The 16639-nt window shown below is 51.4% G+C and overlaps 1 protein-coding gene and 1 pseudogene across 2 annotated transcripts in view; one reads left to right on the top strand and one right to left on the bottom strand.

Moving 5' to 3' along the window:
- The window catches only part of MYO5B (myosin VB), a 332937-nt gene that overhangs the window by 291907 nt on the left and 24391 nt on the right, over window positions 1-16639 (top strand). For both annotated transcript variants that reach the window (XM_077899806.1, XM_077899805.1), the window contains exons 24-29: window positions 372-520; window positions 1569-1688; window positions 3750-3890; window positions 7165-7230; window positions 11201-11440; window positions 12435-12535. In XM_077899806.1, the coding sequence (XP_077755932.1) occupies window positions 372-520; window positions 1569-1688; window positions 3750-3890; window positions 7165-7230; window positions 11201-11440; window positions 12435-12535 (817 nt within the window). The remainder of the gene's footprint in view (window positions 1-371; window positions 521-1568; window positions 1689-3749; window positions 3891-7164; window positions 7231-11200; window positions 11441-12434; window positions 12536-16639) is intronic.
- On the bottom strand, window positions 14108-15362 carry LOC144315391 (glyceraldehyde-3-phosphate dehydrogenase pseudogene; annotated as a pseudogene).

The following is a 16639-nucleotide window of genomic DNA, read 5'->3' as shown; positions in this document are numbered from 1 at the left end:
CAGAACATGGAAGATTGGGAAATCAGAACAAATCTGGGAAACAAAACCTGGCTTCTTCCCCGGGGCATTGCCAGTGGTTCCCATGACAGGTGCCGCAGGAGACAAGTTGGTGGGTTAGGTGAGGGACTGTCATGTAGCCTGTCTTCCCCAGAAGCAGGGTGGGCTTTCCTCCTCAAGATTTAAGCCACCATAACTAGCTTCCCTTTGCTCTGCGGTGGGTGAGGTTGCTGGATAAGCTCATCAGGTGTCCACGGGAGGAGCTAGTCATGGGAAACCCTTTAAAAAGATGAATCAGAAAGTGTGAGTCAATACCCGGGAAGAGAATCCACTCAGAAAGCAAAACTACAGCTTATAGTGTGCTTGCTTTGCAGATGAATTTGCCCAAAACTCTGTCAAGGAGAATCTCCTGATGGAGAAAGAGCTGGAGGAGGAACGCTCCCGGTACCAGAACCTTGTGAAGGAATATTCGCGCTTGGAGCAGAGATACGACAACCTTCGGGATGAGATGACCATCATCAAGGCAAGGAGGGCAGTGCCCGACACGGTGATGTGCTATGGATCTGTGGGGGGAAGTGGTCTTTCCAGCACCTCCTCTTGCCACTCCTGCCCATAGCTTTCACCTAGGAAGTAATGGGGCTGGATGAGCCTTCCCAGGGGTGGCTCCTTTTACAATTTCAGGGGCTTATAAAGATCTCAGGAGCTTAAGGAGAATTCCACCCAGGTGTAACTGTCTTGTTACCTGTTCTGGGAAAACTTTTGAAACCGTGGGAAGTATTCTGAGCTCTGCCTCCCCAGTGTGTACTGCAGAAAGACCCACAGGGTCAATCATTTCTCCCAGGCTTTGATGAAACACAATATACATAAAAACGTCCTATTTCTGCATTTGTCATTCTTTATCATCCCACATAAATGTTCCCTCCAGAAATGCATCTTCAAACAAGATTGATAAGTTAATTGCATAGAAACCAGGAAGAGATACTAAATAGGAACATATATAAATACAGCATTTTCTGACCAAGATGAGTTTTTACTCTCAAAGCCAAATCATATGCAAGGGGGAATAAAAGTATTTTTAAATGAATGGTATAAATGGTAACCTCTATTTCTAATATGCTTCCTATTCCATGAAATTGGTGGAGCACACGTTGAAGTGTGGGGCCATTAGTGGCGCGTTTGCAACATTCTTCTCAAGGGCAGGGGAGGACCAATGACAGGACGGGCTCTGGGTACTTTCAGGGAGGTACGTGCTGTTTCCCTAGGACCTTTCAGAGACATTGGCCAAAGTGTTAGGAATTTGGGTCTCATTAGGAAACTCATTAGGGAACTCAGTCCTGCTGTGGAGTTCCCTTCTCATTGTCCTTCTGTTGGACAGATGACAGTAAGAACTGTGTCAGTGAAGTTTTTGTGAGAATAACTCCATTTAGCCCTTGTTCCCAGAAACAATGACACCTGTTCTTGTTGACAAATGAGGCAGACGGCCCAATTCTAGGATCTACTGACCTTTGGAAGGGAGTATTTCCCATTAACCTTAGTTCATGATGAGGACTCACATTTTTCTCCTTCAACAGCAAACCCCAGGCCACAGGCGGAACCCATCAAACCAAAGTAGCTTGGAATCTGACTCCAACTACCCCTCCATCTCCACATCCGAGGTGGGAGACACGGAGGATGCCCTCCAACAGGTGGAGGTGAGTAAGGCAGGCTCCCGGCTGCTGCCTGTGCTCCCAAGAGGGAGTGGAGCTACTTGAGGTTTACCAGCCGTGTAGAGACATCCTCTACTGGTTGGCAGTGATCAGTGTGCCCAGGGGCTGCTTCCTCACAAAGGGGTCACGTGGACTGCAGTGGACTCACAATAGCTGGGAGTCAACAGTTATTGTGCAAAGTATATATTACTGTTCACCTTGCCTCCTATCCAGAAAGAGAAGAAGAAGATAGATCACTGGTGCTCACTCTTATAAAATTGAGAACCTATTGTAGAGAGGTAAAACGAGTGGCTTGAGAAGGAACAGCTTCGGGGAGCCTGGGGGGCTCAGTCAATCGGTCCTACTTGTGATTTTGGCTCAGGTCATGATCTCAGGGCATTGAGATGGAGCGCTGACTCCAGCTCCACTCTGGGCATGGGGTCTACTTAGATTCTCTCTCTCTCGCTCACTCTCTCTCTCTCCTCGCCTCTCCCTCTGCTCCTCCCTCTCTCTCTCATTAAAAAAAAAGGAACGGCAGTCACTAAAATAGAAATTATCATTCCCATTTAGTATCACAGCACATATAGAGTATCCATAAATATGCAAGAAGATTTTTTTTTCCCTGAGAAGCTGGATTAAACTCAGCAATTATTTGGAATATATGGAACCACAAATGTCTGCTGCATGACTACATCTTTGTCTCTAAATACTGTACTACACAGTGGACTTTGTAACCTGTGTGTGGTTTTGCCAAAGGTCCACGGACATAATCTTTCCTCTGGCATTTGAGAAGAGGAAAATCACAAGCAGATAAAACCTCATGAAGCACAGGAGAGACACAGAGGAGAGACAGTCATAAAAACAAATGTGCTTTGACACGTCTTTGTGGCAGACACTGTGGAGTGAGTCCTGGAGAAGTGGTCACCAAGCCAGAGGCTGCCCCTGCCCTCATGGGGCTTGCCTGGTACAGGGCTGGGCAATGATCAGGTGATGAGAAGAGTTTGTGATACAACCACAAACATTATTAAGTGTGAGAAGTATGATGGGAGGGCCACAGTAAAGATGGGGAAGGACAGAAAAGGAGGTGTTTGGGATCAGAAGGCGGTCTGCCATACAGGTCCGTGTGGCCTGCTGCTGGCCTCGAGCACCCAGGAAGTGCCTCACACCTGCTGGCTTAAGGCCTTTGGTTTTATCATTGTAACCCCTTCCATCTGGGTCCCGGAGGTTCAAGGCTGAAGCCACTTCAGCCCCAGACATGCCACCGACACGTATCTGTGGCCTTTTCTGCACAGATCTAAGCACTTCCATCTGTGGACCTCATTCTCCAAGGAGGCCAAGGCTGGTTCTTGAGATTAGGGCAGCCAGCATGGTGCTGGCTACGAGGAACACTCGTGAAGTGCTAACCGAACCAAGTTATGTTGCCACCCATGTCTATGCACATACTTTAAAAGTCCACATAGATATGCTTGTGTAGATACACACATTCACACATGCACACCTACACACAACGGGACTCAGGGCAAACCCAGGCACGAGTCCAGAGGGAGAGGTCTGGGAAACTGATGCTCTAAGATCTGTGGAATACACGGGTTCTGTGGCAGGCAAGTGCTCGTTCTGTTTCAACGTGCAATGGAGTGATGTTTAATAGCAGTTTGTGGGGATTGTAACCATGTGGAGTCTTCGTCGCGAAGCGTCAAAGCCCGAGGTGTACAATTGCTCTGGTAGAAGACCACTTCCATAAGCGAGCTCTTTTAAATTCCAAATAAAATGGCTGAGTCTTTATCTATTCTTGGAATGTAGGAGTGGTTGTCTTAAGTGGCTCTCACAGGAATATAAATGGCCAAGACTCAGATGTTATCTAGACAGAAAATGAGCCTGGAGTGCCAACTTCACAATGAGAACAGAGGGTTGGTTGGCACTGGCTTTGCCTCTGGGGCGTAGACCAATGTCTGGGCGGAGAGAGAAGACAGGCAGCTGATAGCAAGGCAGGCTGTGAGCTGCTGCATGTCCCTTAAGGCACGGATGCTTCTGAAAACCCCTTCCTGGCTTTCTGTGTTCCCCCTGAAGGACGTTGGCCTGGAAAAGGCGGCCATGGACATGATGGTCTTCCTGAAGCTGCAGAAGAGGGTGCGGGAGCTTGAGCAGGAGAGGAAGAAACTGCAGGTGCAGCTGGAGAAGAGGGAGCAGCAGGACAGCAGGAGAGTCCAGGTGCGTGCCGGGGCTGCGAGCCTGCAGAGCAGCCCCAGGGTGCTGGTAGTGGACACCTCGGCACATTCCTCCCGGGGCTCCCACGACAGGCTGTGACCCCTGGGGTTAGGCGGGGGCTGGGTTTCAGAGAAAAGCTGCTCTTCATGTTGGTGTCCTGTCGAGTCTTCTCAGCCTACAGAAGCCCCCACACCACCCCAGGTGGCCGGTGGGGAGGCTATCCCAAGCACCCCCAGGGCAAGGGATTTCCAGATAGTAAGCCAGGGACGAGCCTATGGCACTGCCACCTGTCGCAAAGAGGATGGGATATGCGATTCAAGTATAAATCTAAGTCAAATATCAGTGAAGAAGGGCGCTTGCCCCTTCCTTGGAAGCTGGCACGGGCTTGAGTTTAGCTCCACCAGGTAGGGTGGACCGGGCATGCGGTCGCTCACCCTTCCATCCCATGATTTCTACCTGGCCTCAGCCCTGATGGCTACCAGAATCTTGGGTCTCCTTAGCATCTCTGGACAATCTCTGTCTCTGTCAGGGACCTGCTCAGCACTCTGCTAGGGCCAGGCCCAGAGTCCGTATTCAGCATGTTTATGAAATGAGAGGAAATAAAAATGTCAGAAAACTCCCTAGTTTTCATTGAGAAATGACCCAGGCTGGGAAGACCAGGAGCAATACAGGTTAAAAATAGAGGCATGTGCCGCATCGGGTACCAACTGGTGCTGTTGGAATGGACAGTGCCCACGGCCGTTGGCAGAGATAAGGACGTCAGAGCCACGTGCTGTATTTGGGAGGTACAAGGACCACGTCTAACGGGGCAGGAAGCCAATTCTCACGTGGGTCATGACATCGGCTGACCTCATGGTGGGTTTGTCAAGGCCTTCGCTCTGTGACCAGGCCTGGTTTGCCTGTCATGGGTTCCACCCCCTTCCCACTGCCTCTGCCTCTACTCACCGATTCCTGTCAGTAACACCTGGCTTCCCTCTGCCTTCAACTGTGGTGTAGACTGTGGTCTGTGTTGCTAGAATATTCTTGGTGGTTCTCCTGAACACTAGGTGGGGAGGTAAGTCTCGTTGGTGGACTTAAGTCTTGCAGGTGGATTAGATTCAGAGCAGAGAGTGAAAGGTTTAGGTTTACAAAAGGCTTGGCCCGTTAGAAGAAAAGCTGCCCTGCCAGGCGAGCACAGAACAAATGTACCAAATGCCACGTCGAAGACACCAAACAGCACCTGACAGAGAAGTCCCCAGCCCACCCAGCTACCACTGCATGTTCACTCTTTAGGGTTCCCACCAGAGAATTGCTGAATGATCTTGAAATCTTGGCTCTGTTCTTTGTTTAATATTAAAGGGAAAAAAAACTATCCCTTTCTTTAAAAATAATCGCTGATCAAGAGTTATAACTATGGGCTTGCCCCCAGGCCTCAATGTATATTTAAGAAAAATCTTGTTTTTGACAGAGTTTCATAAGAAAGGCAAGAGTGGGGCAGGATATGGAAGGTGTGGAAACCCTCTAGCAGCGTCCTGAAACTAAGCTTGCAGAGATCCCATTGTTGGATCTGCCCTTGGTCCCAAGAGACATCCTGAGCCACCTGGGTCTTTGCTCTGGAGAGACGAGACCTGGGGTCTCAGTGATACGGAGAAGCCATCATGGGAGGAGGAGGGCAGAGAAGTCTGTAGGATGTGCCATCAGCATGAGAGGGATAGCCAGGCTGTCCCTGTATTTAACTTCCTGTCCATCTAGCTCCCTTTCCCTGGGCCTGGCAAAGTCACCTTTGCCGCCAGGGTGGTTCCAGCTGGCTGCCCACTTGGCAATGTAACTGCCAGTCCACCTTAGGGTGGCCCCCAGCCTGTAGGTGATCTCTGCCCAGAACAAATGTACTGCACAGTTGTCTGTGGCCACGTGGCACGTCCACGCTCCTGGCTGGCCTCCCCCTGCGGCAGCAAGTAAAGAGCTGACTGGGACTGCTGCTGGTGCCAGAGGGAGGGCAGAGACAGGGACCTGGGCGGCAGCTTATAGGGCAGCAAGCCGTGTGGTCAGTGCAGCTGCCCTGAATCTGGGAGTGTCTGCGGGAGGCATCCCCTGACGCCCCCGTCTCTACCTGGATACACTGGACCCACGCATAGCAAAGTGGCTTTGCCTTGGATGGAAGATTGTAGACGCTGTAGATGATCTAATGAAGCGCAGTCAGGTTTTAGCTCCAAAACCCATGTTCTTCAAGGACCGTCACCCACAGATTGAAATCACCCCAAGCACCCCATCTATGAAGGTTTTCCTGCCCCTTCTTACTGACATTTGAAGTCCAGTAGCTGCCACATAGTTACAGGAGTCCTTGGTTCCCTGAATCCTGATGGGCTAGTGTGACAGCTGTTGCCGTCCACATCCCTCGGTGCTTACTGTCAGACAGTGGTCGCCGAGCACCATGGGCCAGCTGCCGGACTCTCCTCTGTAGGGTGACACTGAGGGAGCAGCTGGGAAAACACAATATACGTGTGCACACACATCCCCAAAAACCTAAAAATAACTAATGTCCTCAATAACGTGATTAGAGATTGACCTTCTTAATAAGTACACAGTGTTAGGAGCTAGTTTCCTCAGCTGCTGAAACAAAGTCCCACAAACGGGATGACTCAGACAACAAATTTATCCTCTCATTGGGGAGAGAATGAGAAACTTAAATTTTGGTTTAAGGTTTCAGCAGAACCGTGCTCCCTTAAAGCTTTTGGGGAATCTATTCCATGCATCTCTCTGAGTGTCTGGTGTTGCTGGAAGACCCCTGACGTGGCTCCACATGACTCCAGTCTCAGCCTCCATTTTCACGTGGCATTCCTCTGTGTGTGTGCCTGTGTGTGTGTGCAAGAGAACTCTCTTCTTGCAAGGGTACCATTAGGGCCTGTCCTAATGACTCCTCGTGATTGGGTTTGATCTGCCAAGACCCCATTTTAAATTTGGTTACGTTCACAGGTACCCAGGAGTTAGGATTCCAACATCTCTTTTGTGGGGACATAATTCAACCCCCAACACAGTGTGTACATATTCGTATGCACAAGATCATATGGATAAAGTTAGGGAGTGAGGGCAGGCAGGCAGGAGGGGTTATTCATGGAGAGCTTCCTGGTGGCCAGAGCAGTGAGCTGTGTTTTGGGGGTGGGAGGGAAGTGGACACAGGAAGTGGGGAGTGCAGGCACTTGCACAAGAGCGAAACAAGCATGTGGCCTGTGGTTGGAAATACTCCCATGGAGCAGCTGCCTCTAGTCCGGGCTCATCCTCTGACCCTCTGTCTATGCAGGTGGAACAAGCAAAGAATGACCTAGATGTGGACCAGGATGCAGATCTGGCCTACAATAGTCTGAAGGTAAGACGGTTGGTGGGCAAGTTCCTTGAACTCCCTGCATTCCCACCATGGAGGATGGATGACGGAGTCTGTTCACAAGTGGAGCTGTCAACACATGATACCCCCTTAGTTTCTTCATCTTTGGGATGAGGACACAGCATGTGCTCACTCCAGGGCACTGGAATCTATCCACTAGGAGACACAGCTAGGTGTCCCACGATTTGGTTCAACTTTGGTACCAAGTACCTAGAGAGCACACAGACACCCTGCTAGGGTCTCGGGCCCACAAGACTGTCACCACTTCAGATGCCAGTCATATTGGTGGGTCCCAGGTCACCCACACTTCTGTCCAACTTGGCTACAAGTTGGGAATTCCCATAACCCCCTCCTCCATTCTAATGTTAGAACCCAGCAGAGCATTTTTATTGACTGTTATTGATTTATTATAAAGGTTGCAACTGAGCAATAGCCAGAGGGAAGAAAGGGGAAGGGGGCCCTGAGACTGCACACCTCTCCAGGAACGCACTCTCCCTGCACCTCCACGTGCTCATCAACCTCAAGTCCTTTGAAGCCCCTGCTTAGGGTTTTATGGAGATTCCATTACACAGGCACCAGCGATACAATCGTTGGCCATTGATGTTTAGCTAAACCTCCAGCCCTCCTCTTCCCCTTTCGGGGAGTTGGTGAAAGGGGCTATAAGCTCCAGTGCTCTGATCTCAGGTAGCTGGCCCCCATTCTCTTCCCCATAAACCAGGTGGGGCTGAAGGGGCTTGTGAAGACTTAAGATCCCTATTGGGAGGAAATGCCAAGGGTTTAGAACTCCTGAGGTGTGAATCCAGCCCTGGGCCCAAATATAACAAAAGACATTCCTCTGACTTCTATCACTAAGAGTTAGAGGAGTTTGTGAAGCTCTGCACCGGGAACTGGGGCCAGAACCAAATATGTATTTGTTCTGATGTCACCTGCATCTTAACCTATGTGATACGGTTTCACTTCCGGTAACATGTGGCCAGTCGGGGACGAATCCACTTTCAACAATGATCTAGACCTGCACGGAGAGATGTAAGGCAGAGGGATGTCCCCACGTGCCCAGTGCTGGCTCAGTGAGAGCTGGCGAGGTCACAGGGTGGAAGGCCTCAGGCTCCAGGGCAAGCAGGCCCACATTGACTGCAGTGAGGAGCACCAGGCCCGGGGCCAGGAAGGGTGCACGGAAAAGGGGGCATCGGGGCACTCCTACTGCCTGCTCCCATTCCCGGGCACCTGTGCATCCAGTCTGCCGGGCCCGTGTGGTTCCAATTGTGGGACCACAGATAATTCTGGGAGCAGCTGCATTGCCCCAGGAGAACAGCCCTGAATCCTGCCTGCGGCTTTTTGAACCACTAGAGCCACAGAAGTGGGTGCCTCATGAGGGTTCTCCTTTCTGAATTATTGACTAGACTTATTTTTTTCATGTGATACTTAAAAGCTTCAAAACTCCATGGGAGAGGGGGGTGGGTGGGTGGGTGGTAGGGACCTTCCTCATAGCATTCTTCAGCTGCCGACCCTGAGCAAGTCATTAGGCTGATGGTCTAGCCCAGCAGGTCTCCAAGAGGGGTCTAAGGCCGGCATTGCTGCAGATGCACTGGAAATGCAAATTCTCAGCCTTGGCCCAGACCTGCCGTGTCACAGTCTGTTTTTAGTTGCCTTCTCGAGGTTTCTGTTACCCCTTCAACCTTGAGAACCACTGCTCTGGTCTGGGGGCAAAGTGCCGCCTCCAGGTCTCCCACCATTAAATCCAGTCAAAAGCTCCCCCTGCATCCAGCTGCCTCCTGGGAGGATGCTGCATGCTGTCCCGCAGGCCATTCCCACAGGCTACGTCGTCTCCTCCAGTGCCAGCATGGGGCTGGCACACACTTGTCCCAAGGTCCTGAAGCTCCGTAATGGCTCTGCGCCCTTGGGCCAGGGCTCTCAGGTTTCAAGACCCGGTTTCCCCCATTGTCTCCGGTGAAGCCTGACTTCACTTGTGCTCCTTGTCACAGAAGCTGGCCTGGGAGACCCCGCTGTGGAGGCTGGTGCCGTGCTTCTAACTTAGACCCTGACCATGAGGGAGGTGATGAAAACGGGGCATTTGGACCAGAAGCCTGGGCAACCTGTATAGTCAGTGGGCCTTTGCTTTCTGGGCAGGGAGAGCGGGAACTTGCTGTGCCCACCCAAAGCGTGGACCCTGCCTGCGCAGGAAAGATCTAAGCAGGTGACGAGTCTACACACGGGGCTGCTAGGCTGTCTTCTCTAACCCGACCCTTCCCAAACTGCATTTGACAAACCTGCCCCCAAGTACAGGGTGAGATGAGGCTCCCCCGGGAGGACCCCTCAATGTGTAGTGATTTTTGCTGAAACTGAATTCCCTGACCGGAATTTTATCAATGGGTGGGATCCTTCTCTAGTGCACGGAGGTGCGGAGGCACAGCGTTGGGGTATTGGGCTGCAGGCTCATGCGTGTGCCCTGGAGGTAGGCGGCGGGGGCGGGGGTGGTGCTCAGGGCCCTCACACCTGCACAGGATGCTCAAATGCTTGAGGAGGGCCAGACTTATGCAGTGGGGTCAGAAGGTGGGACTCCTGGACCGGGCGTGGGGAGCCCGGGGCACTCGTCCCAATAGAACCTCTGAATTCATGTGTGCCTTCTCTGCTCCATCCTCAGTGTCCTCGCTCAGAAAACAAAGACGGTGTTTATTTTTTATTTATTTTTTCCTACTTTTATTTAAATTCAGTTTGCCAATATACAACCCCCGGTGCTCATCTCATCGTGTGAGATTATTTACATGGTCTCCCAGTTTTGTGGTCCTGTGGCTTCTGTGATAAATGTGCAACCAGTCCCCACTTATCCACCTTGTAGGGTGGTTTTTTTTTGGGGGGGGGGGTGGGTGGAGGGTGGATTTTGAATCCCGTATATTGCAAGGCCCTAAGAGCATTATATATAAGATTATCAAACTTTACATGGTCTCCCTTTGTCAAACACAAAGTTAGATATCATACCCAGATAACTTAAAATACATTCTAAAGTTGAATCTCAGGGCTCCTGGGGAGCCCAGTTGGTTGAGCATCTGCTTTTCACTCAGGTCATGATCTCAGGGTCCAGGGAATTGTTGACTAGACTTATTTTTCTCATGTGATACTTAAAAGCTTCAAAACTCCACGGGAGAGGGGGGTGGGTGGGTGGGTGGTAGGGACCTTCCTCATAGCATTCTTCAGCTGCCGACCCTGAGCAAATCATTAGGCTGATGGTTTAGCCCAGCTAATTACCCAGGGGGTAATAAATTTATATAAACTTATCAACTAGTCTGCTGCTTTCTCTCCCTCAACCTCTCCACTCATAAATAAATATTAAAAAAAAGTTGGACTTTAATGGTATTTTTGAGTCTGTACGCAGGCAGTTTTTCTCCTGCTGGCACTTGCAGCTGGTGTCTTTCTATGTGACCAGAACAACAAGAGCGTGTTCCTGGCATCCCCCAAAATCTTGGTCCACACAGTGCTCCTTAGAATAGGGGTGGGAGGGGTGCTCTCTAGAGAAGTAAGTTCAGGACATCCTGCAGTCCTTGTGCTCTCTTGGAAAGTCACAAAGTACATTCATGTATTAAGGTTTTAGAAAGTCTGGAGTTAAAATGTGTTGTTTAAAATTAACCTGGCGTTTGCACAGGATGGGTTTCATGGCTGGATACACTCGAAATACGCACACTATTGATCGCCTCAGGACTTCGGGGCCTGCTCTCATAGAGGCCTCAAGGGAAGTGCTTCACACCAACAATAGGGCTGTGGGTTCAAGTCCAGTTTTAACTATGGGCTTCTTGCCAGCCAGAACTTTTGCTGTTGCTGTTACTCTTACAATGAGAAGGTTGCTCTTAGCTTAATGGGAGGGCAGGGTGGGTTGATTCAGGAGGGTGCGGGGGGAAGGCTCCTGGGGCGAGAACCCCAGGTCCAAGGAGCCATGGAGTGTGCGGCTTGGGCTGTCTTCCAGAGGCAGGAGCTAGAGTCAGAGAACAAGAAGCTGAAGAACGACCTGAACGAGTTGAGGAAAGCCGTGGCCGACCAAGCCACACAGGACAACTCCTCCCACTGCTCCCCAGACGGCTATAGCCTGCTGCTGAACCAGCTCAAGCTGGCCAACGAGGAGCTTGAGGTTCGCAAGGAGGAGGTGCTCATCCTGAGGACACAGATCGTCAGTGCTGACCAGCGCCGACTCACTGGCAGGAGCACGGTAACCACACGGAACGGAGCGCTGGGCTGTGAGGGGGTGACACCGGGCGGTAGATGTGCTATTTTGTTGATGTATCTTCTTTACCCCCGAGAACCTTAAACCTAAAAGGGTAGCCGCTCTTGCTCTAGGGCCTCGCATAAAGACAAGGCAAGATATTTGCCAGCCTCTCACCATGACCCTTCATGGCAGACTTTACTGGCAAGTTTCTGGAATCTTCTGAAGTTACTCAATATGAATGTGTTCAAAGAGAACAAAGGACAGAATTAGAAACAAGGGCCATGGCCTGAGCAGTCCCTTTGGCCTGGTTTTTCACCCCATGTTTTGTGCCTTGCTGTTTACTTCTATTCTCAGGTAGAGAGTCTTTCCTCTCAGCCCTCCCAGGGTGGCAAGGCCGGCTTAGCATTTGTTCCTAGTATTTTCACCTTCTGGGACAGATTGGGGAGTGGGAGGGAGGGCACAGAGGCCACCCGGGTCACTCTGGTAATGGCCAGGAATGGTGTGGGGGGATAAGACAGTCATGGGTGTGGGGGATCCATGCTGGGACAGATTATCACCCTGTCCTTCAGATTTGGGGCACTGCCACCTCCAGAGACACTGTCACTGTCCTCTTCCCTCTCACTACCCCACACTTGGGGCCTTTTGCAGCCAAGCCTTGTCATTCTGTGCCTGTGAAAGTCCCCTTCCTGCTTGGGTTTAATTGTTACTATCTGAGGTCATCCTAGGCCTTTGTTTTTCCCTAAAACCTTGGCAGAAGGTTGTTTGTTTTTAAGTAGTCTTGTCCAGCATGGAGCCCAAGGTGGGACTTCAACTCGCCACCCTGAGATCAAGACCTGAGCTGCCATCAAGAGTCAAACCCTGAACTGACTGGGCCGCCCTGGGCCCACCCCCACTCCCTCACCTCCTGCAAAAGCTTGTTTCCATATAAAGTCTATCAAGTCCTTTCATGACAGTTGTTGATGTTGCAAGAGTTTAATTTTAATCTGGGACCTTCTAGGAGCCAAGCATTAATGCGAGAACAAGCTGGCCTAACAGTGAAAAGCACGTGGACCAGGAAGATGCCATTGAGGCTTATCATGGGGTCTGCCAGACAAACAGGTAAGCACCACCTGCCAGTAAGTGTGCCTGGAGGAGGTGACGGGAAGGGGTCTGGCCCAGGCTCACGTGTGACGTTTGCTGTCTGACCAGGCCCCTTGCTCAGCATCAGGGGCTCCTTGTGACAGGAGGTAAATGAAAAGAGGCAGGCTCAGTGAATCCACATCCCTAGGAAACCCCTTGTTAGCTTCAGCAGCACTCCAGTAACACAGCTGGAGCCTCCAGAATGCAGATCTCCCCGGGAGCGTTGATGGGCAGCAGGAAGGACAGGTGAGAGTGGCTGGTGTCACTGAGAGGGAAGCCAGACCTGATGAGCCCCATGACCCGGGGCAGGGGTCTACTGCTGCTCTTTGCTTTACTACCTCCTGTACTCCACACAGCTGGTGGGCCTGGAGCCTAGCATTTCAGAGATGGAAGCCAAGCGAGGCGCCCCAGAGGTCGGATGGGAGAATGCAACTACTGCCATATTGGCTACAATGAGGTTTCCCTGGATTTTAGTGAACTGACCACCTCTAGACCCTCAAGGATGAGCTCCCCAGGTTAAGGCGGGAGCGCTTGACTGAGGCAGGTGGCAGGGCCTGGGTAAGACCCCTGGCTAGTATGGCAGAGTGCCTGCAGATGTGCACTCTGGAGTCCACACTCTGACCAGCTTATTAGTGGCTCCTTCATAACTGCTCAGTGCCTCAGTTTCCTCCTCTGAACTGGGGACTGTCCCAGAAGTGCACCTCCCAGGTGGTGAGGGAGAAGTCCAGGTGGGTTAGTCCGTGTGATGCACTTAGAATGCTGACTGCTGTTACTGATATTGTTGCCTCTCTGGCCCCGTGGGTCCTCATAAGAGCAGCACCTCCCCTGAACGTGATCCTCAGTCACTAAGCATTTGTGCAGCATTGCCACAAACCACAAGCACATCCAGAAGATGTCAGGAGGTGGCGCTGGGAAGGCAGCGTGACATTGGCAAGAACAGCACAGAGTGACGTTGCAAACTTAGTGCTGTGGTTTCTAGGTCTCCCAAGCTGGCCCCTGCTTCTGCAGATAGGGAAACTGAGGCCCAGAAGGGGTGAGCTGCTCTGGCACGTAGCCCACCCAAAACTGAGTGGAAGTAGAATCCAGAAAGCCTGGCTCCCAGGCAGGGCTGCTTCCAGCGCGCTGTGTAGGTAATCAGAAGATGACGGCATCTACTCACCAGGAGGAGAGTTTCTGTCCCCGAAATGAAGGCGAGCCTCTCAGGGCTGACACTGGAATCGAGGTTTAGTCATTTAAGATGATCCTGGGTAAAGAAATGTGTCGAATAAGAAAAACAAAACACGGGTAATACTGGAAATTAAGAAAAGAAATAAAAAGGGACAGAAACAAGCTGGACCCTGATGAGGGACAGTGGGTGTGAAGATCTTTTTGGTTTTTTAAACCGTGACTGTTCTCAGCATTCAGCTCCTTTTTTATTCCCCCAAATGGTTGTGAGGGGTCCAGTCCCAGGGGCTGCTTACTCTTACCCTGGATTTGTCTTCCTTTGCAGCAGTAATCATAATGCTGATAAAATAAAAATCACTTTTTTTTTTTTTTTTTGGCTGGGCACAGTATACTTTATTGATGGTACATGACAAGGTAGGGCTCCCCAAGCCCCTCCCCTTCCTCGGGGTCTAGGATGTAAATTGGAGGTCAGGATATTCTCAGTGTGTTGGGAGATTAAGTTGGGGCAGGGACTCCCCAGCAGCTGAGGGCTTCTCTCTTCCTCTTGTTCTTGCTGGGGCTGGTGGTCCAGGAAGCTCTTACTCCTTGGAGGCCATGTGGACCATGAGGTCCACCACCCGGTTGCTGTAGCCGAATTCATTGTCATACCAGGAAATGAGCTTGACGAAAAGGTCATTGAGGGCAATGCCAGCCCCGGCGTCGAAGGTGGAAGAGTGGGTGTCACTCTTGAAGTCACAGGAGACAACCTGGTCCTCAGTGTAGCCCAGGATGCCCTTGAGGGGGCCCTCCGATGCCTGCTTCACTACTTTCTTGATGTCATCATATTTGGCAGCTTTCTCCAGGTGGCAGGTCAGATCCACAACTGACACATTGGGGGTGGGGACACAGAAGGCCATGCCAGTGAGCTTCCCGTTCAGCTCAGGGATGACCTTGCCCACAGCCTTGATGGCGACAGTGGAAGCAGGGCTGATGTTCTGGGCAGCCCCTCGGCCGTCACGCCACAGTTTCCCAGAGGGGCCGTCCACGGTCTTCTGGGTGGCAGTGATGGCATGGACAGTGGTCATGAGGCCCTCCACGATGCCAAAGTGGTCATGGATGACTTTGGCTAGAGGAGCCAAGCAGTTGGTGGTGCAGGAGGCATTGCTGACAATCTTGAGGGAGTTCTCATACTTCTCGTGGTTCATGCCCATCACAAACATGGGGGCATCAGCAGAAGGAGCAGAGATGATGACCCTCTTGGCCCCGCCCTTCAAATGAGCTCCAGCCATCTCCATGGTGGTGAAGACCCCAGTGGACTCCACAACATACTCAGCACCAGCATCACCCCATTTGATGTTGGCGGGATCTCGCTCCTGGAAGATGGAGATGGACTTCCCATTGATGACAAGTTTCCCGTTCTCAGCCTTGACTGTGCCGTGGAATTTGCCATGGGTAGAATCATACTGGAACATGCACACATGTAGTTGAGATCAATGAAGGGATCATTGATGGCGACAATATCCACTTGGCCAGAGTTAAAAGCAGCCCTGGTGACCAGGCGCCCAATATGGCCAAATCCGTTCACTCCGAACTTCACCATCGTGTCTCGGGGACGCGGCTGGCACTGCACCAGAAGATGCGGCTGTCTGTCGAATGGGGAGGAGCAGAGAGCCAAAAATCACTTTTCTTACATCTTAATATAATTGCATTCCCAGCAAGCCTGGGGCACAACAGGGGACTCCTAGCCCAAGACACCCAGTTAAGTACATAAGGAGCTTCGGGCAGAAGCCTGAAGAACGGGTTTGTAGCACCTATCACACCTGGAGAGCAACCTGAGCCAACCCCACCCGACCCTTGTGGGTTTGTGCGTCTCCTATCTGGGTAGTCCCAGAAGTGAGGGAGGACAGTGGGGGCCAGGCAGGCCAGGAGAACAGGCGATGATTCCTGGTGCCCCTCATGGCACCCGGCAGCGAGGCCATCTGTGACCCGGGCAGCCTCTGTGCTAAAGCACCCTGAACGCCGAGCTATCTCCCCTTTCCTGTGATTTCCCTATAATAGTGAATGTTCTGGTGAGAACAGAAGGTGTAGGATGCAGACATGATTTGGGGTCGGAGGGGTTGCAAAAAAAATCTATCCTCTCCCTAGGAGAAGCTTACACTCATGCACTGGGTTTTGCTTACATTTCTGGAGGCTTCTCCCCACACCCAGTCACAGCCCCTCTGAGAGTCCTTGGTTTCCCAGTTTGGAATTTCTTTTGCTGACTAACTTCCAGAGTTTATAGAGTTCTGTTCAATCTTTATAAGGGCATCTCTTCTTTTGTTGTCAAGTTTGGGAAGAGAAGCCAGTGTTGAGGGTCTGTTCTGGCAGCAACCACAGGAATGTGGATGGCTCTCCTGCTTCCAGAAAGTGTTCACACTTGGGAACTAAGGGAATTGAGCAACATTATTACCATTTTACTTATGGCCTAAATCAAGGGAGGGCTGGTCCTTGCCTCAGAGATAGGCTGCTGTACACAGAGCGGAGTGTCCGGAGGGTTTGTTGGGGTTGAGGGGTGGGGAAGTGGGCTAGCAGGAGGGGCCAACCTCACTTCCAGGTGTGTACTCGTCACAGAGCTAGGTAGGAGCAGGATGTGGTGAGGGCTCGGGTCTAGCTCTGGGAACAGTGCTCTTGTGGCCACTGACCATTTCCACTCAAGTCTGTTGAGCTCCAAACTCAGAGTGCATTATTGGACCTTTGCTTGGGTCCCAGGAAAACTTGCAGTCCCTCCTACCCAGAAGGTTCCAGGAAACAACAGGCCTTTGGCATAGACAGGTTGCCTTGCCTGTCGCCTCCTGGGCGTAGACAGGTACACCTGGGGTCATTCCAGTGGGCCTGCGTGGGACTGTGCAGATCCTGCATAACCAGAAAGGGGGGTGTGTGTGGATTTCTTAGGTTTGGAGG

Source organism: Canis aureus, chromosome 6 (genome assembly GCF_053574225.1).
Source record: "Canis aureus isolate CA01 chromosome 6, VMU_Caureus_v.1.0, whole genome shotgun sequence".
Taxonomy (NCBI): Eukaryota; Metazoa; Chordata; class Mammalia; order Carnivora; family Canidae; genus Canis; species Canis aureus.
The sequence above is the reverse complement of the archived record's forward strand: the minus strand, read 5'-3'. Positions and strand labels throughout refer to the sequence as shown.